At 40.0% G+C, this 22,262-nt stretch overlaps 10 protein-coding genes across 15 annotated transcripts; 6 read left to right on the top strand and 4 right to left on the bottom strand.

Moving 5' to 3' along the window:
- Window positions 1-143: 143 nt before the first annotated feature.
- On the bottom strand, window positions 144-5,867 carry LOC138913144 (uncharacterized). Of its 4 annotated transcripts, XR_011418758.1 has the most exons (4): window positions 5,577-5,849; window positions 4,715-4,872; window positions 4,280-4,446; window positions 3,861-4,227 (listed from the first exon to the last, which is right to left on the bottom strand). XR_011418758.1 is itself a non-coding variant. In XM_070215686.1 (3 exons), the coding sequence occupies exons 1-3, from the start codon at window positions 5,749-5,751 to the stop codon at window positions 4,096-4,098; spliced, it is 474 nt and encodes a 157-aa protein (XP_070071787.1). In that variant the 5' UTR covers window positions 5,752-5,842; the 3' UTR covers window positions 3,861-4,095. The 4 variants fall into 4 exon arrangements, 3 of the variants coding, with proteins under 3 accessions (XP_070071788.1, XP_070071787.1, XP_070071786.1); XM_070215686.1 differs by lacking the exon at window positions 4,715-4,872 and having other exon boundaries at window positions 5,577-5,842; XM_070215685.1 differs by having other exon boundaries at window positions 4,280-4,872; window positions 5,577-5,838.
- On the top strand, window positions 2,069-3,521 carry Cpr78Cb (Cuticular protein 78Cb). Of its 3 annotated transcripts, none has more exons than XR_011418541.1 (3): window positions 2,069-2,242; window positions 2,452-2,925; window positions 3,296-3,521. XR_011418541.1 is itself a non-coding variant. In XM_017160234.3 (2 exons), the coding sequence occupies exons 1-2, from the start codon at window positions 2,231-2,233 to the stop codon at window positions 2,866-2,868; spliced, it is 429 nt and encodes a 142-aa protein (XP_017015723.2). In that variant the 5' UTR covers window positions 2,069-2,230; the 3' UTR covers window positions 2,869-3,521. The 3 variants fall into 3 exon arrangements, 1 of the variants encoding a protein (XP_017015723.2); XR_011418540.1 differs by having other exon boundaries at window positions 2,452-2,965; XM_017160234.3 differs by having other exon boundaries at window positions 2,452-3,521.
- A 41-nt stretch (window positions 5,868-5,908) lies between the features above and the next one.
- On the top strand, window positions 5,909-7,316 carry LOC108069949 (uncharacterized). The gene is made up of 3 exons (XM_017160228.3): window positions 5,909-6,195; window positions 6,387-6,964; window positions 7,028-7,316. The coding sequence occupies exons 1-3, from the start codon at window positions 6,018-6,020 to the stop codon at window positions 7,157-7,159; spliced, it is 888 nt and encodes a 295-aa protein (XP_017015717.2). The 5' UTR covers window positions 5,909-6,017; the 3' UTR covers window positions 7,160-7,316.
- A 360-nt stretch (window positions 7,317-7,676) lies between these two features.
- Window positions 7,677-9,382, top strand: LOC138913038 (uncharacterized). The gene is made up of 3 exons (XM_070215275.1): window positions 7,677-7,907; window positions 8,232-8,848; window positions 8,908-9,382. Exons 1-3 carry the CDS (start codon window positions 7,730-7,732, stop codon window positions 9,040-9,042), a joined length of 930 nt encoding a protein of 309 aa, XP_070071376.1. The 5' UTR covers window positions 7,677-7,729; the 3' UTR covers window positions 9,043-9,382.
- Window positions 9,383-9,575: 193 nt separating this feature from the next.
- On the bottom strand, window positions 9,576-10,310 carry Edg78E (Ecdysone-dependent gene 78E). The gene is made up of 2 exons (XM_017160237.3): window positions 10,036-10,310; window positions 9,576-9,973 (listed from the first exon to the last, which is right to left on the bottom strand). Exons 1-2 carry the CDS (start codon window positions 10,045-10,047, stop codon window positions 9,617-9,619), a joined length of 369 nt encoding a protein of 122 aa, XP_017015726.1. The 5' UTR covers window positions 10,048-10,310; the 3' UTR covers window positions 9,576-9,616.
- Window positions 10,311-10,858: 548 nt separating this feature from the next.
- Window positions 10,859-11,439, top strand: LOC108069960 (uncharacterized). Its single transcript, XM_017160241.3, has 2 exons — window positions 10,859-10,980; window positions 11,035-11,439. Exons 1-2 carry the CDS (start codon window positions 10,931-10,933, stop codon window positions 11,270-11,272), a joined length of 288 nt encoding a protein of 95 aa, XP_017015730.3. The 5' UTR covers window positions 10,859-10,930; the 3' UTR covers window positions 11,273-11,439.
- Window positions 11,440-12,903: 1,464 nt separating this feature from the next.
- Window positions 12,904-13,666, top strand: Cpr78Cc (Cuticular protein 78Cc). Its single transcript, XM_017160240.3, has 2 exons — window positions 12,904-13,061; window positions 13,131-13,666. Exons 1-2 carry the CDS (start codon window positions 13,050-13,052, stop codon window positions 13,476-13,478), a joined length of 360 nt encoding a protein of 119 aa, XP_017015729.2. The 5' UTR covers window positions 12,904-13,049; the 3' UTR covers window positions 13,479-13,666.
- Window positions 13,667-14,582: 916 nt separating this feature from the next.
- On the bottom strand, window positions 14,583-17,393 carry LOC108069944 (probable serine hydrolase). Its single transcript, XM_017160222.3, has 3 exons — window positions 17,220-17,393; window positions 16,869-17,035; window positions 14,583-16,027 (listed from the first exon to the last, which is right to left on the bottom strand). Exons 2-3 carry the CDS (start codon window positions 16,965-16,967, stop codon window positions 15,083-15,085), a joined length of 1,044 nt encoding a protein of 347 aa, XP_017015711.2. The 5' UTR covers window positions 16,968-17,035; window positions 17,220-17,393; the 3' UTR covers window positions 14,583-15,082.
- Window positions 17,394-17,633: 240 nt separating this feature from the next.
- On the top strand, window positions 17,634-19,119 carry LOC108069947 (probable serine hydrolase). The gene is made up of 2 exons (XM_017160224.3): window positions 17,634-17,968; window positions 18,030-19,119. Exons 1-2 carry the CDS (start codon window positions 17,867-17,869, stop codon window positions 18,921-18,923), a joined length of 996 nt encoding a protein of 331 aa, XP_017015713.2. The 5' UTR covers window positions 17,634-17,866; the 3' UTR covers window positions 18,924-19,119.
- Window positions 19,120-19,721: 602 nt separating this feature from the next.
- Window positions 19,722-21,878, bottom strand: Pc (chromodomain protein polycomb). Its single transcript, XM_017160219.3, has 2 exons — window positions 21,651-21,878; window positions 19,722-21,335 (listed from the first exon to the last, which is right to left on the bottom strand). Exons 1-2 carry the CDS (start codon window positions 21,765-21,767, stop codon window positions 20,262-20,264), a joined length of 1,191 nt encoding a protein of 396 aa, XP_017015708.2. The 5' UTR covers window positions 21,768-21,878; the 3' UTR covers window positions 19,722-20,261.
- Between the last annotated feature and the right edge of the window lie 384 nt (window positions 21,879-22,262).

Here is a 22,262-nt window from a genome sequence, read left to right as displayed (position 1 = left end):
ATTGATTCGCAACTAAAAAGCCAATACCAAATATATTAATTTGATTTAATGAGGCGTGCTAAATATGCATACAATACGTCAACTTTGATTATTCGATTAACTGTTTTGCGATTAAAGGCGAAACTGGAAATGCTAAAGGTTTCTACTGCACAGCCATTGATCATGGTTGATTCGGGGTTTTTTTTTCGGTTTGAATGAGTTATTTAGCCAAGCAAATAACTTCTGTTTGGCGAGTGCTCGAAACGGGTTGTTTAGATGCCTCAAAGTAAAGATCCTTTATGAGAGAATGCTGAAATTAAAAATTTAAATCAGTATGCCATTTATTTTTTAATTTATTTTTGTTTAATAATTTGTATTTTATTTTTAGAAATAAATAAATAAGTAATTTATTTACTTTTTCCTATTGTTTCTACCCACTGTGTGGAATATGGAGCTATGCAGACCTAGACCTTGCACGACTTGTCTGATTTAGCCCCGCACCCCGTTGATTTGCATAGCCCCAACTTTACAAGTCGCCGCTCGTCAAGGTGTCGGTCCGGAGAATCAATCAGCCCATCAATCAGAATCCATGTGTGTTTGCCTAATGATATGTGCATTATGTTTGTTTGCCTTTAACACTGTGTTTGCTAATTAAGAAACAACGCCTGTGTCTTCGAGGATTTACATAGCAAAAGAGGGGCACTCGACGCAGATGAAAGCATGAAGCGAAAATAATCTTCGGCTAATTTTCAGACATAAATCTTCAAGTCAAACGAGTTGAAATCTTTTTTTTTCCGCGAACAACATTAATTAAGTAACACAAATCGACGCCAAATAGTTTAGCCTTAGAATCGGTTGCGAAACGCAAACACGAAAAACTAGAAAACCGAAAACCAAAAATCGAAAACTACAAATGAACTGCCTTTTCCAGTTCTCCTCCTTCTACTGGCAGAAGAAATCATCTTCTCGTCGTGTGTGAACTATTAGATAGTTGCTGCTACGATGACTCTGCGGGTGACCCCCTCGGGCATCTGACAGATTTGAGAACATTAATTCAGGCAATATGTAAATGGCAGCATAAACAACGGCTGTTTATGCTGAATGTTCTTCCAAAATTATCATAATTTATGCTGCGCTCCTGCAAATGGAGCAAGAAACAAAAGACTCAGGCAACGAACTTGCTGCTACGACTCAATTGAAAACAAGAATCAGTCTGCTTTTGAACCTGTAAGCCTATACACATTCGCCATTATTCTCCACACGGAACTGTTACTGTCCGTTAATTAAGTTTCTTCAGCCAGATTAACAAATCAAAAATCGTTAAAAAGCCTTCTGTTAATCCAAATTCCACGCCACTGACTTCTTATAATTTTAATGGCCTATTTTCCGTGATTTTTACGATCATAATTTGCATCCAAACAAGAAAAGGCTCTAAAAATTATATTAATATTTTTTTATGTGATCATGCTGGGCGCCAAAATGCTTCCGTGTTTGGAACCACATGTGGTACGCGTTCTATCATCGATGGATAAGTGTAAAATATATACTTTTAGCAAACGGTTTACTCTATGTGAAATCATTTGTATAAATAAAACAAATTTTAGGCAAAACAAGACATCTTACTATGGCCAAACAGTTAGATATTAGAGAGATGCAATAAACCCAAATCGAAACTAGTATATTATTAATTCAACTGAGTCGAATGCGACCGAATAACAATGGTAAAACCAAATTCGGAAACTCTGCCATCATAAATTTCGTAATAAAATTGGCAGCGGATCATCTTCAAGAACTCGCGCTACTTAGCACTTTTTAGTAGCATCTCTTATTAGCTTCTGATGTATGAAATCATAAAATATGAATAAGCAAGCATGATAAACGGAAATGAATTATATAGTCAAGACGATTCGATATGACCTGCTATCGAGAGCTAGAATTGGTGGGCAGGGTAGCAGCATTTATCTCAGAGGAGAGGCGCTACAGAAGACGACGGAGCCAACGATTATTGGCATTTGGTTATGCTTATTAGATTTTCGTGGCTTACGTTTTGGCCCGTTGTTTACCACATATAAAAACGGAAAAGACCAGCTGCCCGGATTGGCAGTACGGTGGCTAACTTTGAACCTCGCAGACGTCGAAATTCCGCAGCGGATTACATCGGATCGGGAAATATTACAAAATCAATCAAAGATTGCCTGTTGTGTTTCAGTGCCTGTGCGAAATAAGATAAACGGAGATAAGACCGAGAAATATGCGATATTTTGTAAGCATTTTGCCCTGATTTGTGATTAGATCTTGAAAAAAATCAATATTTGCGATATTTTCACAATATTGTTTTTATTATATCGATGTTTTCAAGGGCAAAAATATGAAATATCGAAATTTCGATATTTTTCCAAGCTTTATTTGTGTTTCTTACCTGCTCTGTGTGATCTTGATAATGGCTGATAAGACGACCTCTTTTGGTTTCAGCTAATTGGCCTGGTTTTCCTGGCCCTCGCTTGGATGGCCCAAGTGGATGGGCGTCTGGTGAGGGTGCGCCGGATCCGGAGATTGGTGGGTGCGACTGGTGAGCAGGATGCCCAGATAACCGACTTTCGGGTTTCGCCCTCCGACGACGAGGGTGTCTTCAAGTACGCCTTCAAGACCAGCAATGGCATCGATGTCCAGGCGGCGGGATCTCCGCTGGAAACCATTGGAATATACAGCTACATCTCGCCCGAGGGTGTTCCCATCGAGACGCGCTACATAGCCGATGAACTGGGCTTCCATGTGGTGGGCCGTCATCTGCCGCAGCCGCCGCCCACACCCGACTACATCCTACGATCCCTGGAATACATTCGCACACACACCGAGGACGGAAAGCTGAAGAAGCGCGAATTCTTCTGAGGCGCCCGAAAGGATCCTATCCATCGTCCATTGTCCACCATCCACATCGATTTGGATGCAAGTGTCCAAGAAGAAGGCTGAACATACCATATAGCATGTACTAATCCCCAACTAACTTTCATATCTTAAGACTCAAGACCTAGACTAAGTTGTTGCTAGATGTTCTAAGCTCTGCCGAAACGCGCAAATGTTTTCTGACCACTTCTACAAAACCTTGGGGCCGTTCTGCTTGGGTTATAAATCAATCCATCCATCGATTCTTTCACGGCGTTAATTTATGGTCTTTGCGCCCATAAAGAGCAAACAAAGGCACGCCCAAAAATCGAAATCTCGGGTGACCCCAACGAATTCTAGCTTGTTATCCCATTAACTGCGAACAGCTTTATTTGTCTGCGTGTCTGATTAATTAATTTACGTCTATTCTCAGATATGGAAATTTGAAAACTGGATGGAAATGAGTCGCGGTTCTGTTTGGCGACCTTTCGATGACTTAATAATTAACGGAAATTTTCTTTCCGGGTAAACCCATCACCAATCTCCAAATGAACGCAGGGGAGCATTTGCCAAGTTTCGAAACAAGTTCGGCTCGCTCGAATTTAAATACAAGCTAACATATTTTTTAAGCGAATTAAACAATGCGAATTTCAAAAACATTTGTTAAATCCATGTGTTTCATTTTCAGCCGGTAGCCTAAAAGTATAGTTTGTTAAACATGTGTTTTTTTAGTTACTTTGAAGATTAATTAACCTTTGTGCAAAAAGTTTTGACCCTCTCTATAGGTTTTCAAAAAATAATTTATTTTCTTTTGACGGAATTAAATCAATTAGTAGGTATGTAATATGAACATTCCCAACTAAAAGGTGATAGATATTATAGTTTATAATTTTTAGTCATAACATTTCTGTATCTAGCCATTTTTCAATTAAAAATTGCTTAATTTTAAATTTTTTATATAACCTTAAATGATTACTTTATTCAAACTACATTCTGTTTTAAAATGACAATATACGTTTCTCTTCTCTTCGTTCTTTTAATGTAGGAAACTTAAAATGATAAATGCTACATATTTCCCTTTTAAGTTGACTTAAAAATACATGTATTCAAACCCAAATTGGAACTTCAAAAAAGTAGAAGTAATAGATTAATTATAAAATTAATTATGAAAGTAAGAATATCTTACGAATAAGTATTTTTTTATATGTATCCATATTCTTTCTTGAGATACATTTAATGCAAACCAAAAAGAGCTCTTATCTCTTTCATTGAAACGGTGTCCGATTGCTTAAATTGCATTAGTTTTTCGTAAGCACTCGACAGTTGCTCGGGGTTTTCCATGAACGGAATAGTTCTTTTTATGACCTGAGATTAGTTTTAGTAAGTTTAAGTGGGAAAGTGTCAATAATAAACTCACCAAGAGCAGAGCATCATCTAAATTGTTAACTGGCCTCCAGTCGACGGGACCATATATTATTTTTGTAATTTGGGGCGGTAAATATCCATTCAAGATGATCGTCAATTTTTCTACATTGCCCAACATGTTTGATTTCACAAATCCTTGTGTTTTGAGAACATTCGAATCTGCTCGGGCAAAGAAATTGCTTTTGCTTGTATAACCGTCAGAACTTTTTCCAAAATTAATGAAAAGCGAAAACTTATAAAGGTAAGCGGGTCTTCTCTCCACCCTTTCATGTTTATATTCGAAGACTTTGATGTTAAAAATTGTTACGCCTTCAATCTTTTCGAAGTCAACGCGAAGTTTATAGGTTTTGCCACTTTTCAACTTTTCTTGAGAAATTCTATCGGTAGCTTTCATCAAGTCTATGAAAAAAAGTTGGTTCAGCCTTACACCGTTTAAATAACCATTTTGAACAGATGGATGATGTACAGTTGTCTTTAGTTTAAAAGTGCACCAACGATCCTCAGAGGAAACGAGCTGAGCTTCAATATCAAATGGCATTTTAATATACAGAACGGGCACCCCCGTGGTGTAGGGTAAGAAAAAACCTTAAAGAAACGGAATTGGAGAAACAAAATAAACTCTTACGTTTTGTTGTGACCGTCCACAAACTACAAACTTTTCCAATCATATGTAACTCAAGCAGAAAGAACAAAAGAAGAGTACAGTTAGCTCTGAAAGACGAAGTTTGTTTACCCTTTCATCCAGAACCCTATTGATTCCAATTTATTACCTTAGTGTTCTTCAGATATATAGTATAAAGCTAAGTAGAGTAGAAACAGATAGAATCAGTCAACGACACAAAAATCTCTTTTTTGACCAAAAGGATTTTATATATGCATAAAATACATGCTAACTGTTTATAGGGTATGACAAAACTCGAACTAAACCATACTACTTTAGAAGAGTATTGACTAAAGAGATGATAATCTTACACTCTTTCTTCATCTTCTTTTTGATGAACAAGAAACGGTAAACCATCACTTGCATGCTCTGTGAAGTTGACATAAATAATAATAACACAAATATAAAAAGATAACAAATCACATTACAACAAATTAAAAACAAAACAAGGGAGAACGCTTGCAGACAGACGGACATGGCTAGATCGACTCGGCTAGTGATCTTGATCAAAATATATATACTGTATAGAGTCGGAAACGCATCTTTCTACCTGTTACATACATTTGCACGAATACAATATACCCTTTAACCCTCTACGGGTAAAGGGTATAATTAAATAGTAACTTACACGACTGGTTCCAGTCACCCACTGTGCCTTTGAAGATCGAGTTAATATTACTTAGTTCCTCATTTAGTTTCGTGGATATTTCGGCGGCGTCCTGCTGCAATTGCTGATCAGGCATGTCGTCTTTGGATAATTGTTCTATCAAAAATCCGAGAGCCTCGTTTAATTTAAGCGACATTATTCAGAATTTCGCAATTTTTAAAAAAACTTCGCAACTTTGTGTTCTCAAACTAGAGATGGGATTTCCTTCGATTTAAAAAAATCCGATGGATCTCACATGCAACCATAAATCACGGTGACCACAGGAATGTGATATTTCGATAAGTCCTTTTACAAAGATGTCTCATCCCCAATTTCTGAAGTGACGCAGCAAATTGAACTTTCGATTTCAATCCAATTTTGGTTTTCCCCTAATTAAGTCGAAGAAAAATCACAACTTTCGCAATGTCGCTTAAATTGGACGAGGCACTTGAATTGCTTATAGAAAATATGGCAAAAAACCCGACTCCTGGGCAGCAACTTTATGACCACGCTGCAATCGAAATAGCCGAGAAGATAAATCAGGAATTCACCAACATCAATTCCATTTTCAAGGGTACAATGCAGAACTTGGACAAGACATGTAAGTTATATTAAAACAGTAATCTAAGGTCCATAGACTCAGTCGTTTGAGGAAACACCACTCTCCGGGTTGGTTAGGTTTTTAGGTTAAGTGAATTGAAACACACGTACTCGTACACACAAACAAAATACTGTAAAATATCTATTTTCCAATTACAATGTATTTATAATGTATTTAAATTGTTCCCACAGATGCCTTTTTTTGCAATCCTATTCCTAAAATAGTGAATGGGTTTCTTAAGATTAAGATGCCCTTCAAAACAGAGCCTCAGCGAGCTCATCCTTATGACAACTGCGAAGCTGTTTACCTGAAAACTTCTGTAAATCATCCAGCAGTTAGGAATGGATACGTGATCGCCGATAAACTAATTAACCTGTTTCATATAGATCTGAGCAGAGTTATCGACCGGATTTCTCAGGTCGTTTGTAAAAGCGAAAAATCCTTTAGCCTAAGCCTTGATACGGATAATTGGCATACCTTTACAATTAAAACTGTTGAGTCTGGGCATGGCAAAGAAATGATTTATTTTATTTTCGGTCTACTGTTCAGTTTCTCTAATGACTCCGACTATTATTTCATCAAGGAAAATAAGTTCTTCCATGAAAAGTATGGTAGAAATCCAAACGATATGCGAACCATACATATGGTAGTGCATACTTTATTGACACAATTAAAAGTAATTCACACTTCGCCGATCCATCCTGGCTCGAACATATTTTATTCGATTGACTGGACTTCAGCTACCAGTGCCGGTGATACTTTGCTTGAGGTGAGTCATTATGCGGCAAGCATTAAAGACAAGTTCGTATATAACATTTATAAACATTTTCAGGTTATAAAGTTTATCATTCCGAAATCAACCAATCCCGGTCCCTTGAAACGCATTTATGAAAAACTATTGATGCTTAAAAAATCGGACTCTGTGGAAATGGCAGAGCTAAAAGCTCTTTTCCACTTACATTAACACGAGACAAGATGACAAAGAAAACATTCCAATTTATAGTTTTTTTTATTATTGTATGATGACCGAAACATAAAAACTATAGTCGAATGGAAAAATGTTCTATTGTTTTGTAAAATTTGAATTAAATAATGTAAATCGCGTTAAATAAAATAATGTTTAACATAATTACAATTTGTGACGGGCCGCATTACTTTTTTGTATCTTCAAACGTATTTGTAAAAATCTTAATTTATCATTAGAATTGAATTATTACCTAGTTAAAAATAAAAATGCTGAGGGTATTCCCTGAACTGTTGAATTGTTGAAAATACAACAGAAAGTTGACTTTGTAGAGAACACCTGATTGACAGCTGGCCAAAATTCAACAATTTAGCAATTCAACAGCTTAGGGAATTTCCAGGCTAATTTTTCCATTTTTTTCAATATACCAAAATTAGCTCGAATAATGCAGTGATTTCGATAGCGATTATCATTCAAGAAACATGGAAAGTCCATCCCTAATTTGAGAGAGTACTCCAATTTAATTTTGTAGTTCCCCGAATCAAGACGAAAGCGAATAAAAAGCTAAGAATGTCTCTAAAATTCAACGAGGCGGTTGAAATTTTGGTAGAAAATCTATCAACAACCATAAAACCTGAACAGGAGATATACATGCAGGATGTAGACGAAATATCGAAGAAAATAGATCAGGAGCTTATCAATATAAATTCTATTTTCAAAGGTGCAGTCACAAAGTGGGACCAAACATGTAAGTCAGAATTCATGGAAATGCAACAAAATTTTTTCTTCAAAGAAGATTAAATATTTGGACAAGTTTCGTTTAAGTTCCGTTTGTCAGCATTTTTCTCATTTTGTTTACCCTTTATACTCGACCAATGGGCTTTGATCCATTCGATCCCCTCACAAACAAAAATATGTGTATACAAAAAAGGGAAACCAAATGATCTAGTAAATATATGAGACCATAGTCTTGAATGCTATTACAGAATATAATGTATTTTCTACTAGTATATGTATTAACTAGATATTTAAGGTATATGGCAATTTATAATATAAATTTTTTTTAATATAGTTATGTTCTGCAATAAACCGTATCCTAAAACACGGGTCCCGATGTTGTGGGTTGATATTCCATTTCCCATAGAGCCTCAGCAAGTGTTTCTTCTCTTTAACCCTGGATGCAAATTGTTTAATCTCAAGACGGTTGTTAATCATCCAGCCGTTCATAATGGATATGTTAGCGGAGAAAAGCTGATCAGCCTGTTCTATTTTGATTTGAACAGAGCTATTGATAGAATGCGCATATCAAGTTGTAAAAGCGGAAAGAAGTATAATATATCTACTTCCCCTATAAACTCACCCAACATGTTTTATAATATTGTTGTGAAGGAATATGTCGCGAATGGATTGGAGGAAAATCCCTTATTACTTTTTAAGTTTCATTTGATGTTTAACTTCTCCAACGATTCTGTCCTGTATACATACTTGAATAATTTCTTTCTCCAAGCTAAAAAATCCAAAATCGAAACCAAAGATCGAAAAATGATTAAATTGCAGACAAATGCACAAAAATTGCTGCTGCAATTGCAAGTTGCAGATAAATCACTGATTCTCGAAGCTATAAACCTTGTAATGGATTCTTGTGTTGATCTGCGTAAAATGTCCAATACTGGAGATTCTTTGCTTTCGGTAAGTTTATAAAGCTTTGAATAACATAAATAGTATCTAAATTTCTGTTTAATTATCAGGCAATAGACGCCCTAATACTGATGACCGAAACTCCCGGATCCTTGATATGTGTCTTCGGAAAGTTATTGCAGTTCAAAGAATCGGACTCTGTTAAACTGCCGAAGTTGTTGCGTCTTTTTGGGCTCCAAAAATAATTTCAATGGATTTCCAGAAAGAATATGAAACTTTTTCCAGACGTGTTTAAAAATCAATCTGGATAAAAAACTTTAACTAGTACTTAATCTGAATATTCACATATTATCGTTATAACAACTTAAGTAAAAAGAATTAATTCATTCAATTCAATTCAATTCAATTCACATATTATCGTTATAACAACTTAAGTAAAAACAATTAATCATTTAAATATTTTGTTATTAGAACATTGTGTGCTCTCGAAAAGCGAAAATATTCAAACGTATTAAAGTACGTTTGCTATGATTTATAAATGTTAACCCAACCACATTCTCAGCCAAATAAAAAAGAATTTCAATATCCAAAATACCAATCGATGACATTTTTTAAATAATTAAATTAAGGTGTTGCTATCTGGTCTAAAATTGTACAAAAATCCTATAATATTTAACCTTATTCCATTTCCAAATTAATAGATTTAACAAAAATCTTTATCTGTTTCGACGTTCTTTATTAACGATAACTATTAGAATAACGCCCCTAAATAACAATGACTGGCCGCAGTTTTCGATCTGATTGGCTGGCTACTCCGGATTACTGCTGATCCTTCTGGGCGGGCGCCGGGGGATGGGTGCGGATGTATTCCAGGGCGCGCAGGATGTAGGCCGGAACAGGGGGCGGGGTGGGCAGATGGTCGCCCACCGGATGGTAGCCCTCCTCGTCGGCGGTGTAGGTCAGCGAGATGTGCTCTCCCTCGGGCGACACATAGGCCACGGCGCCGCGAGCTCCGCTGGGATTGCCCGCCTCCTGGACCTGGATGCCATTGCTGGTCTCGTAGGCGAACTGATAGTTGCCCTCGGCATCGGTGGCGTCGTTCTGGAAGCTACGGATCTGGGCATCCTTGTTGATATTGTCGGCGCAGGCGCAGCCGATGAGAGCCAGGCAGAACAGCTATAGGGAAAATATTAAATTAAATCGAGGGTAATTATTTGGAGGTAGGTCCTTCCACTTACATATTTGTACATCTTGATTTGGGTAGATTGTTTCTTTAGCTGAAAGCTGATGCTGTGATGATGCTGCTTGCAGTGCAACTGTTTAATTCGATCAGCTCAAGTGCGTCTTTTATATGGATGAGACCCTTGTCTTTAGTTGCAGGCAACCTAAACGGGTTTTTTTATTCCGAACCCGAGGACCCGAGAGATGGCTTGGCTATAATTGCCAAAAACTTGTCTTATCATACCGCCAATAATGGGGAACAATAACAACAATGCTCAGCTGAACTATAGTTAAAATACATGAGTCATTTGCCAACAATTTATATTGTATGCTTTAATTCGGTTTCAGTTTCGGTTTCGGTTTCGCACGAGATTCCACTAAATGTTAAATTACAAACAAATAAAAATTGCTGTTTAATGCGGCTCATTCACAAACCACTGGAAATTCCCCCCGCGAGTTGAAGATGATTTCTTGTTACAACTTTCAATTGGAGATGCGCCCTGTGGGCTCGATCGAAGCTTCCAAATGGAGTGGCAGCAGGTGTTGAAATCGGTTCGGAGACAAGGTCACCTGGCAGCATGTCACCCGGAGCGCCGCCGCCGAAGATCGTCCAGCCAAGAGCAATGCTATGTGTGATCTTCTGATACCCTACATTTATGACTTTAATTAATAGTTCACTTTGATGTTCGGCGAATTGATTAATTGCCAGCGAACCAAGCGATAAGTTTAACAAAATTTATTTATACCAAAGCTCTTTTTTTGTTGCGAAATTAGCGTCGCAAACATCACAGGAAATCGGTGTTAATTGTTGAGAATGATTTCCGTCAATGAGGAAGTGTGCAAAAACTGCTAATTAAATATAGTTCACACCTATCCGTAGGCCTTTCTTCAAGACACTCTTGCCACACACAAATGACTCCAGGAAATACACGTCATAAAATGTTATATTTTTCCCAACTCAGGTAGATTGAAACCATAGCTATAGATCCAAATTAATCTAATGGGATAATCCGTAGGTCTTTACCGTGGATTTTCCTGCTTGTTGTGATTTGTCTGGACGTTGAACCCCGGCCCATTGCCAAAAACTACTCCCAAAGTGAGAGCAATATCAGGAATGTTATCATACCGGAAGATCAATTTGTGACCAAGGAAACGATACCTGGATACTTTGTATTCAAACTGCCCGATGGAGGACACTTACGGGTTATATATCATGTGGATGAGTACGGATTCTATACGGAAACCCTGCCTTGAGATGGGAAAAAGATTGTTTTATTGAGAGCCTACTGTCTATGCAGTGCGAACTGCATCTATAAATGGAAACAAGTTGTCTCATATTTCAACGAGTCCAATTTGTATTTTAGGTTTTAAAAATAAATGGATCGATATGCAAATAGCGATTAAAAAGTTGTTGGTAAACCGTTAGAAAAAACTGCTGTATAACGTCCCGTGATTTTGCGAATGCATCTATAATATAGATTTCTTATAAAGGTAATCAGACGGCCAAATTATCTGTGAATTGGCACATTTAAATTTTGGCCATTTAACAATTCAAATTTTAGTGAATGTTGCCCCTGCCATCTGTCGGATACGTCATAGAACATGGTTTTAGGGCTTGGATACGGATAGGCCGAATCCGAACAAGTTTTCCAGATCAGGTGGAGCGGCGATTGATGGGCATTTTATTAGTCCGAGTGCTAAGTGCGTTTAGGCCTAGGCAATTTATTACTGGACAGCAAATTTGTATGCTAATGCGCTGAACTTGCTGAGATTTTTGGGGAATTTAAGAATTCCTTGATGGGCAAACAGGTTCTCCGCCTGCGCGCTCTCATCCCAAGCCCCAGCCAAATGGCCAATGAAATCGAAATTGAAGCGAATGATAAATGGGATTGAATTAAATTAACTCGGGCACGAGTGGCTGCCCCCACCAAGTCCAAGTCCAGGTCCGTCTCTGAAGTAACCCTCGGTGGGCGAATGTCACAGTCACACTGCCATTACCATCGCGAAAACCAAACCCCAAGCCCCCAAAAGCCAACCGAGACTATTAGCCATTAAGTGCAAAGTCAGATCGGTGATTACCGCTACCAAGGCGCAGATGTGGATCCATCAGCAGCAGCCACTCGGAATGGGTTCAGGTGCTTCATCATACCCTTGCTAAGGTTTTTATCATTTCGATCACGGGTTTGATCATCGGTAGTCGGTAAATGTAAAGATCTTATTTTATTGTTAGTGTTTTTTAAATAATACATGAAATCTATATTTTAGGGACTTGTTCTTGTTATTGGTTCTTAAAAGTAGATCAAAAATTGTTCCAAATAAAACAATCACAGTAAAAGTAATCAAACAAATGTTCTTAGTTCTTAAAATCAAATTAAAGCCAACTCAAATTATGAAATACTTTTCTCCTTTGTTATTGTAATTAAAAAATACATTTTTTTATTTTTAAATATATTTTTATATAAAATGAAAAATAGAATTCATACAAAAGCAATCAGACTAAGAATATATCCTTTGTTAAATACAAACCGACACCGAAATATCATGTGAGACTTGACCCAAATCGTATCATAAAACCGATCAATCATTAAGAAAATAATTTCCGGTGTTATTCATATGCCGCGGGAAGTACCGATTGTGGTGAATAAAATGTGGTTGCCTAAAAAGACAATTAAATTAATCTAGAATACGCTTCTTGGAAAATCCTTCTATATTGAAGGGTATTCCGCGTTCCGGTGACCAAAGCCAAACCTCCTTTCTATTTTTTTTTTTCGGCGGCTGCGCTGAATTTTATTAAATTCGATCGGTATGCTGCTCTTTGCCGAAAAAAAACACACAAACGTATTAAGTTTGATATTTAGTTTGGAGCGGCTGCTCGGAGTTCAGAGCCAGATTAGAGACGTCAGCAGTGGCTGTGGAAACAGACGCCAACGCCAAAGTCGGCGCAGCGTTTGGCTGGCTATAAAAGCCACCGCCTGCGAAGATCACCCAACCAGTGTGGATTATACCAGCCCAGAAACCAGAAACCAGCAAGATGTTCAAGCTAGTGAGTAGAAGATGATATTGGCGCCACCGGAAGGATCCCAGATCGTGACCGAGTATTTCACCATTTCAGTCGCTCTGCCTGCTCGCCGCCTTGATGCTGGCCAATGCCTATGCGGATAACATTAACAGGGATGCCTTGACCATCAGCGAGAAATCCGATCCTGCCGATCCCGAGGGCAACTTCAACTACGCCTTTGAGACCAGCAATGGCATCCAGACCCAGGAGGCCGGTAACGCCAACGGAGTCCAGGGAGAAAGCCGTTACGTCTCTCCCGAAGGCATCCCCATTTCGCTGAGCTACGTCGCCGACGAGAACGGCTTCCAGCCGCAAGGTGCTCACCTTCCCACCCCTCCCCCAATTCCAGAGGCCATCCTTCGAGCCCTGGAATACATTGCCGCCCACCCCCCACAAAACTAGATCCAGATTTTGGATACCCCATTTAAAGCCTAGTCAGTGCTTTTGCTGAAAATGAGTTATATCTAGTTCTAAAAAGTCTGTACATAAACCCACAACAAAAAAAAAGAAAAGAAAAAAATATGTTGAAAAATTCCATCAAATATATCCACCAGCCATGCTGATCATTTGAACAGAGGCTAAGTTTGTTTTAATTATGGAAATCGGCAAAAAATGCGCTGTACTAGATTGCAAACTTGAAAGTCCCGCGCTCCGTCTTGTCTGAATTCATAATTTTTACCCTCAAGTTGCATACAAATTATATTATATTATATGTTTTTGGGGTGTCACACATTCCAGCCATAATTATTTTTAGAGTAGGGCTCTTATTCAATGACGCTAATGAAGAAATTTAAAATCACTGTCAGATTATGTCAGAATATCTTGTTTTTCAAAGCCATTTTTCATAGCCTTATAAACTATGTTGCTATGATCGGTTCATTCATCAAACTAATATCTAATTCAGGAACATAAACCAAGCTTGTTTTGAGGTGTTTTTCTAAATTTAATCAATACTTCTTGCATACTAAATGTGTTACCATTTTTAGACAAATTAAGCGGCTGTCCAAGATCATTTATCACCCGGCGAACCAGACCCAGGAACTGACCAAGGCAAAAGAAAAAATTCAGCAGAAGAGCAACACGAGTGCAGAGCAGACAAATGTGGAAGCCGCAGGGCCATCAACTTACTTGGCTTCTTTTTCCCAGTTGCCTCAGTTCAGTTATTTTTAAAAATATATATCTCTTAAAAAATCATTTCCATGTAAATCCGACAGAGGCTGACCTCCAGAGCGGACCGACAACAGCAAACGATGATGATGTTGCCAAGAAAGAGTCTAGAAAATGATGCAACAGCCGGCTGGGATTTGGGAAACTGGTTTGCTGCGGGTTATTAACACTTTCGCTGCTTGGATTCTACTTGGAGGGGATGTAGGTCAACTGCTGGCGATCGGAAGACAAGTTACTTCTTTTCATGGGAACTGAAAAATCTCAGCCTAAGTACAGTGAAAAAAAGAAATAATATTTATGGTACAAATGACAAAAAAAAATAACAAACTATTCATATAGTTAGTTTATTTGAAAATGTATTTTTATTGGTTGTAAAGTCTTAAACAGTTATACTTTCTAGTGAATGCACTTAAGAATTTTTAATCTCTGAAATATTTAAAAGAACATATATAAAATATTGTTCAAAAAGATTATAAATCTGGCAATTAAACACCTTTCCTAGATTAATTATAAAGTTTGGATTTAGTTTGGTAATCTTCTTCATTACAATAACAATTTAACTGTATTTTTTTTGCCAGTTTAAGAAAAATATAAAGTTTTAAATTTTAACTAAACGAGCTACCGAAAGGGTTAAGCTGTACGCATAACCAGTTTCCCAGTATCCTTCACGACTTCCCCATTAATCGGAGTCGAAAAACCTCTCGGCATATGTACATTGTGTATTTATAGCAGAGTGGACGAGTCCTCTGTCGCGATCACATAATCAACAATTAAGTATAAAAACCTGTGCAATACGTGCAACAATAAATAAGCTCCATTTACCATTGTGAATTCCTTTTTTAGAGCTTGCTCTCCTTCGCCTCCTTGGCCTTCTTGCGGGCTGCAGCCGCGGCCGCCGGTCCGAAGCGCTGGATAAAGTTGTTGACCGGTGCGATAATGGCCTCCGGATCGTTCATGTGCACATGGTGCGAGCCATTAACCTCCAGGTACTCGAAGTTGTTCTTCTTCACCAGCACATCCAGCACCTCGTCGTAGTACTTCTTGTCCTCGAAATACGACGACTGGGCGGCCTTGATGAACAGGTAAGGGCATGTGATCCGATTGGCCATCTCCACGCACAGCTCCTGGGAGCCAATGGCATAGTTGTAGAACTTTAAGCGCCGGTCGCGGCAGAAGTAGTACTTGTCCGGGTACTTCTCCGACTTGCAAATGTTGCGGGCCATCAGATGCTTGCAGTGCTCCTTGTTCACCGAATGGAAGGTGCCGATATACACCCTTTCGATTAGTTCATCGTAGGTGTAGCTCGGCGGCTCGTTTTTGCTGCGATTCCGCTCGTCCTCGCGCAGGAACTCATCCAGGCGGGTCTCCATGGTCCTGATAACCGAGGGATATGGACGCTGATGGGGTTTCAGGGCATCAATGCCAATAATCATGTCCACTTTATCGGGAAAGACAGCGGCGAACACAAAGCAAATAATGGACGACATGGAATGCCCAACCAGGGACACCTTCTCCCACTTGTACTGCTTCATGATCAGCCGAATCACATACAGATTATCCACTGAGTTGTAGTAGCAGCCATCGGGCAGTCGGGATGATAGTCCGTGGCCCGGAAGATCGATCGAGAGGAAGGCCACGTCCGGCGAGAGCAGCGGCATCAGTCGATCGAAGGTGCCCGCGTTATCCTGCCACCCGTGGAGACCCAGAATCGGTTGGACATTCTGCGGGCCGTACCATTTGCCAGATATGTGTCCCCACGGAACCGTAATGCTGATCTCTGCGAACTGAAAAGGTGGAAAAATCAAGTGAGAGATGAAATATCATATTATATCTTATCATCAAACTATAAGTTTTATTTATTATTTTTTCCATTCCCAATATTTTTATTGGGTCGAGTGTTTTACAATGTAGAATCTACGTAGATCTTGAGTGATCTTTACTAAAAACACAGATGAAATATCATCAAAACTTTAAGTTTCTTTTTTATTTTTTTTTTGTTTCAATTCTTTTGAAGGGTCAATTGTTCTACAATGTAACATATACATAGATCTTGTGTGATCTTTACTAAAAACACAGATGAAATATCATTAAAACTTTAAGTTTCTTTATTATTTTTTTTATTACAATATTTTTTATGGGTCGAGTACTCTACAATGTAGAATCTACGTAGATCTTGAGTGATCTTTACTAAAAACACAGATGAAATATCATCAAAACTTTAAGTTTCTTTTTTATTTTTTTTATTACAATATTTTTTATGGGTCGAGTACTCTACAATGTAGAATCTACGTAGATCTTGAGTGATCTTTACTAAAAACATAATATCGATTACTGTATATAAATTTTGTATTATTTATCATTAAAAACAATACAATAATACAATCGGTTTCACTGTTTTTAATTATCTTTAGAGATTCTGGGAGCACCTGCATATAAGCTTTTTGCAGTGAAAGGTATATGCAATTTTGTCACTCAGATACATATGGAACTTTATCGACGTTGATAAAGAACAGGTAATTATTTTTAGAACAGCATCTGTTACATTACTTGGCAAATTTCCTGGAAAACTAGTATTTAACCCGCGTGCCAGGGAAATTGCAGTGGAGTAGTTCAAAGTACACTTACCGTTCTGGTTGGGGCTTCGCCAGTTAAGTCCCCTGCATGTCGATAACGCTGGCCGAGATCACTGCCGGCGGTGCCACTTGAGTTGTCGTCCGAGTCCATTTCTGCTTGAAAACCGAATGAGCTCCAATTCCAAAGTTTAGCCAATTTCGGTGCTTATCAGTAACGACCTGTGGAGATTAGCAGGGCGATTAGTTAACGAAAACAGGCGGAGAAACATAGAAAATCCGAAAGTAAACATTGAAGAGAAATCGTAAAAAATATATTTAAATGCGTTTAATATCCGAATCGATGCCGGCGACTCATTGAAGGTGTCAAAGGTCAAGGTGATCTCCTTGGCGAATCAAAACTCACGTTTCCTTATTGTCTCTGCTTTGTGGGGTATGATACACTTATTTATATTCCTGAACTGCCGGATTTGTTTATTTTGCTTTCCCTTTAATAGTTTTAATTAATTATTCGCACCGCAAACAGGTGAAAACAACGAGCAAACGAAAAACATAAACACTTATCTACAGCTGTTCGTTAAACTTGAGAATGGGCGGCAACGTTTATGCGGCGTGAATGTTGCGATGACTAAATTTAATCATAGAATTTTAGATAATTCATACTTAAAGCTTATTACCTAGATAGTAACAAAATCAGAATACTAGATTTTAGATTCAAGATAACTAAATTATTTAGCCGTTTTATTAATGTCAGATAAGTTCGGGAACTTTCCACGCATAACCGAAGACTTAGTGTTGCAAAACCCGCGCAACAAGTTTATGACCAGTGTTGCAAGTGGCCAGCTGCCGCCAGCGAATGACAAGATTAAAAACCTTGCTAAAAACATAGTTTCTCTGAGATATTACGTACCAAGATCAAAGTTCATCTGGCAGAGCGCTGCCTCATCGCCGTCCATGTGTGGTGGTGAAATCACGGCCAGAACATTAGTGGCGCATTAATCGCGGTAGAAGAACGTGACAGTAGTCGAGGGAAATAGCACATCTTACGTTGAAATGAAGGTGTCTAGAGGTGTTCGCCTGCTAAAACTGCTCCCGAATGTCCGGAACTCCAGCAGTGGACCCACCAAACCCCTGAAGATCATTAACTCCAAGCATGTAGGTCTCACATTCTCCCTAATTATTACCAAATAATGACCTTGATTTTTTCTCTCGGCAGTTTGAGGAAATCAGCATACCCGTTCCATGGGGACACATTGCGGGCAAATGGTATGGACCCAAGCACGTGAGACCCATTGTGGGCATGCACGGCTGGCAGGATAATGCCGGTACCTTCGACACCTTGGCCCCGCTCCTGCCCTCGCATCTCTCCTTCCTTTCCATCGATGCCCCCGGGCATGGACTCTCCTCCTGGCTGCCAGCCGGCACTTCCTACCACTCCATCGACCTGGTGCTCATCACCCGCCGGCTGATGGACGAGTACAACTGGGACAAGATCTCCATACTGGCCCACTCGATGAGCTCCATCAATGGCTTTGTGTTCAGTGCTTTGTTCCCCGACAAAGTGGATCTGTTTGTGGGCCTGGATGTGCTCAAACCGCCCGTTCGAAGCTCTCGCAGTATTGTGGATGCTCTGGGCGAACGTATCGAGTCCACCTTGAAGCTGGAACGCCGCTTGAGGAGTGGCTCCGAGCCACCAGCCTACGACTGGGATCAATTGGTGACGCGGCTGCACGAGGGCTCGAATAAATCTGTGTCTCTGGATGCCTGCAAGTATCTGCTGCAGCGGAATTGCCGCCCATCGACGCACGAGCCGCACAAGTATTACTTCTCCCGCGACAACCGACTGAAGTCATCGCTGTTCTACACTCTGCACCAGGAGGTGCCGATGGAGATGGCGCGCAGGATCAAGTGCCCGCATCTGTTCATCAAGGCACTGCAGGCTCCCTACTACGAACGCAAGGAGTACTTTGATGAAGTATTGGCCGAACTACAGAAGAATCCCCTGTTCGAATTCCACGAGGTTGAAGGAACCCACCATGTGCACCTTAATGAACCGGAGAAGGTGGCGCCCATCATAAATAACTTTATCAACAAGTACCGACCCTTATGAGATCGCTAGTTAATTGATAGACTTAATTTCCCCCCGACGCAGATTGATGATATTGACTGGATATTAGATGAAAATCAATCTCAGTAGTAGAAAATACCCAAACATGGCACTTTTGGTTGCTTCTATTTAATTTATTATGTACAATCGATACCGGCAATAACATTAAAGTTAAACACTACATTACAGACTTCAAAATATTCATTTTGAGTTCTTTTTTTTTGTGTGGAATTAGCGCCGTAACTAAAACTAGCCAATAAATAGCTAACACAAATGGAGTTCAACTCACAGGAACCATGTGAAATATGCAAAATATTTGTACATTTCCCACAGCCCCTACGAAGTTTCCTTTTGCAAAGCGGTAAAAAATAGTGTAATAATCATAGGAGTTAAGTATCGAGTCTATGGGATCGATTTGGAATTATCTGTGCACTGCACCGCTACGAACCCATAAAGTCAGCACTTGAGCCTTGCATATGACTGCTAATGGTAGAACATTTTAAAATAAATATTAAGTGGAGAGATTGTGGTTAGCTAAAGTCTAAAAATATTTATCGAACTACATATATATCTTTTTGGGGTTCTCTTTTGTAAAATCAGTCGGCGCGAGGAAATATAATATTAAACAATTACAACATTGGGATGGCCAACTTGGCAAACATGGTGACATACTCGAATATATATGCTTCTTCTTCAGTTGTATATAATTGTATATCAAGCGTAATCAACAATTGCTTCGGTTTCGCATGGAGTTTTGTAGCATATGAGTGTCCTGTGTTGTTCTCAATCAGATTCAAAGTGTTGTAGAAAAATATACAATATGTGGTAAATAAATATATGTACGACATACATATGTTGTATCTATGCTGCAGGTTTTACAATCTATTGCAGTGGCAAGTTAAGCAGTCGCAGCATTTCGTTCATTCACTAAAAGATCGACGGGGCTCAAAAAAGCGGTATTGCAAAAACGACGGTAAAGAATAAAAGACTAAATTTACATGGGAAAATATTCACCTATTGCAGAGATGGTTAAAAAGTTAACACAATAATTTGTATAAAATATTAAGCAAAAATAATTAGATAAAATAATCAGAATTTTAGTAAATGAGCGACTTGCGATTGCTCCGGTTACTCTTGCACATCAAACATTGTAATAAAACAACAAACTAATAACTACACTATAAATAAATACAATAAATAAGTTACGTTCTAAAGAGAAAATGCTTAGCAACATCTAGTGCGGATTTGTTAGTGCTCCTCCCCCATTTTGGTTTGTCTATTTACAATTGTTTCAGGTTTCCGTTTCGTCGTTTTGCCGGCACTTGTTTGGGCCGCAGCTACTCAAGCTACTGGCGACGAGTCGCCCTTCATGTCGCGCTCGCGAAAAAACCCCCGCTCCGTTTTGCACTCGCGTATGGTGACGGTCTCCAGGTTGACGGTGACATCGGTGATCACGACGCTGTTGGATATGTTGCACTTGGCCGGCAGCCAGAAGCGCGGCGGCAGGGCGCGTGGCGAGAGGGGGGTAAGCGGCTGTTTCTGGTTGATGGCCAGGTTGTTGCACGATTTTGGTATGTTGTTGTTCTCGGCAGGAACCTGTGGAGGCTCCTCCTCTTCCTCGGCTCCAGATTCAGCAGGTGTGACGGTTGTGGTGGCTTCAATGGCCAGTGGGTTGGTGACCGACTGCAGCTCGGACTTCAGCGGCGTGGCAGCTGCCTCGTTGGAAACCTTCTCCGCCTGCTGCTGCTGATCCTGGGAGGGCGGTTGCTGCTGCTGTATGGGCTGCGCCGGCTGAGGCTTCAGTGTGGGCCCATCGGGCGAGGTCTTGATCGTCACTCCAATCTTGCCCGACTCCTTGAGCACCTCGGCCTTGCGCTTGGTGCCGATCAGCGGCTGATCCTCGGAGCTGGACGAGTTGGTGTCCGCCTCGGGGACAAAGGAGTTGTGCGTGGAGCTGCTGTTCGAGGAGGAGCTGTGATCCATGCGCTGCCGCTTGGACTCGTGGTGGTGGTGCTGGTGCGGATGATGATGGGTCAGCGGGGATTCGGAGCGCCTGCCACTGCTGCTCCGCTCCGACTTGATGTGGTGATGATGATGATGGTGGTGATGATGCTGATGGTGCTTCTTCTCCTTCTTCGGCTCCTGCTGATCCTGCCCGGATCCTGCCGCCGAGGTGGTGGCCTGATTGGAGTCCACATCGTCGCCGGTGAAGGTGTACTCATCCTCCTCGGATTCCGGCTCCGGATCGGGCTCCTTCTCCTTCTTTTTGAGGCCCCGCTTGGAGGGAGTGCCCGAGGATTTGTTGCTCTGCTCGTAGATGTCGATGAGGCGGCGATCGAGGATGTTGACCTCCGGTTCCCAGGTGTTGTAGCGCTGGTTCCAGCCCTTCCATTTCACACGGTACTCCACGGTGCCCTGGAAAAATCGGGAAATATCTTAGACAACTAATTGATTTTCCCATCGAGCGCAATAACAACAAAAACACACGCCACACATACAGACACGCACGTACTACGCACACACACACACACACACACGCGCACACATGCAGCGTGCAAATGGTGGTTGCTGCAGCAGATGTCCTCTGGCCAAAAAATGTCGAAGGACATGTGACCTTGCGGACTATACATATATCTATATCCTGTGTCTGCTGCGCATTTTGCGTTCTGCATTTCTCGCTTTTCGCCTCGTTTTCATCGCCCTTTTCGCATTTGTTTACGCTCGCCTTACCTTTCTAACGCGCTTTTGGATTATTTTCTCGGCCGCGTAAACCAGAAAATCGTCCCTATCGTCCGTCGCATTCTCGCGCACCACCTTCCCCTTGCCCCCCTTGCCGCGACCAGTCATTTTTAATTAATTATCTTTGCGGATCGTTTGATAATTCGCGTTATTTGCAATTTAACTTCGCGTTTGGTTTACAATTCTGTTCTGCTGCTCTGCTTAGTTAACACGGTCATACTGGACACCACCTGATATCGAAAGGCGCCTATCGCCTATCGGTGCCGGCACTGCTGGTCACACTGTAAATATCGATAGTTGAATGTTCTTGAAATTTAATTATAAAAATAAATAAATTAAACTTAAAATTAAGTGTTTTCTGATTGTGTTGATATCCTTTGGGAAAGGTTAATAGACGTCCGATTTTACCTTTTCACATCAATATTTTGATTTCACGGTGTTTATATCTTGACATTCAGCTATGACACAAACCGTATGCAGTTCCGGTTAGTACAGACACGAACCTTGCGAGTCCTGGTCCTTCTTAATATCCTTAATTTGAATTTAAATACAATTAAAATGTTTTCAAATCCACTTATTTAGTAAGAAATTTTAAGATTAATC

This window comes from Drosophila takahashii, chromosome 3L (genome assembly GCF_030179915.1).
Source record: "Drosophila takahashii strain IR98-3 E-12201 chromosome 3L, DtakHiC1v2, whole genome shotgun sequence".
Classification (NCBI taxonomy): Eukaryota; Metazoa; Arthropoda; class Insecta; order Diptera; family Drosophilidae; genus Drosophila; species Drosophila takahashii.
Note: the sequence above shows the minus strand (reverse complement) of the source record. Positions and strands in the feature narration are given on the sequence as shown.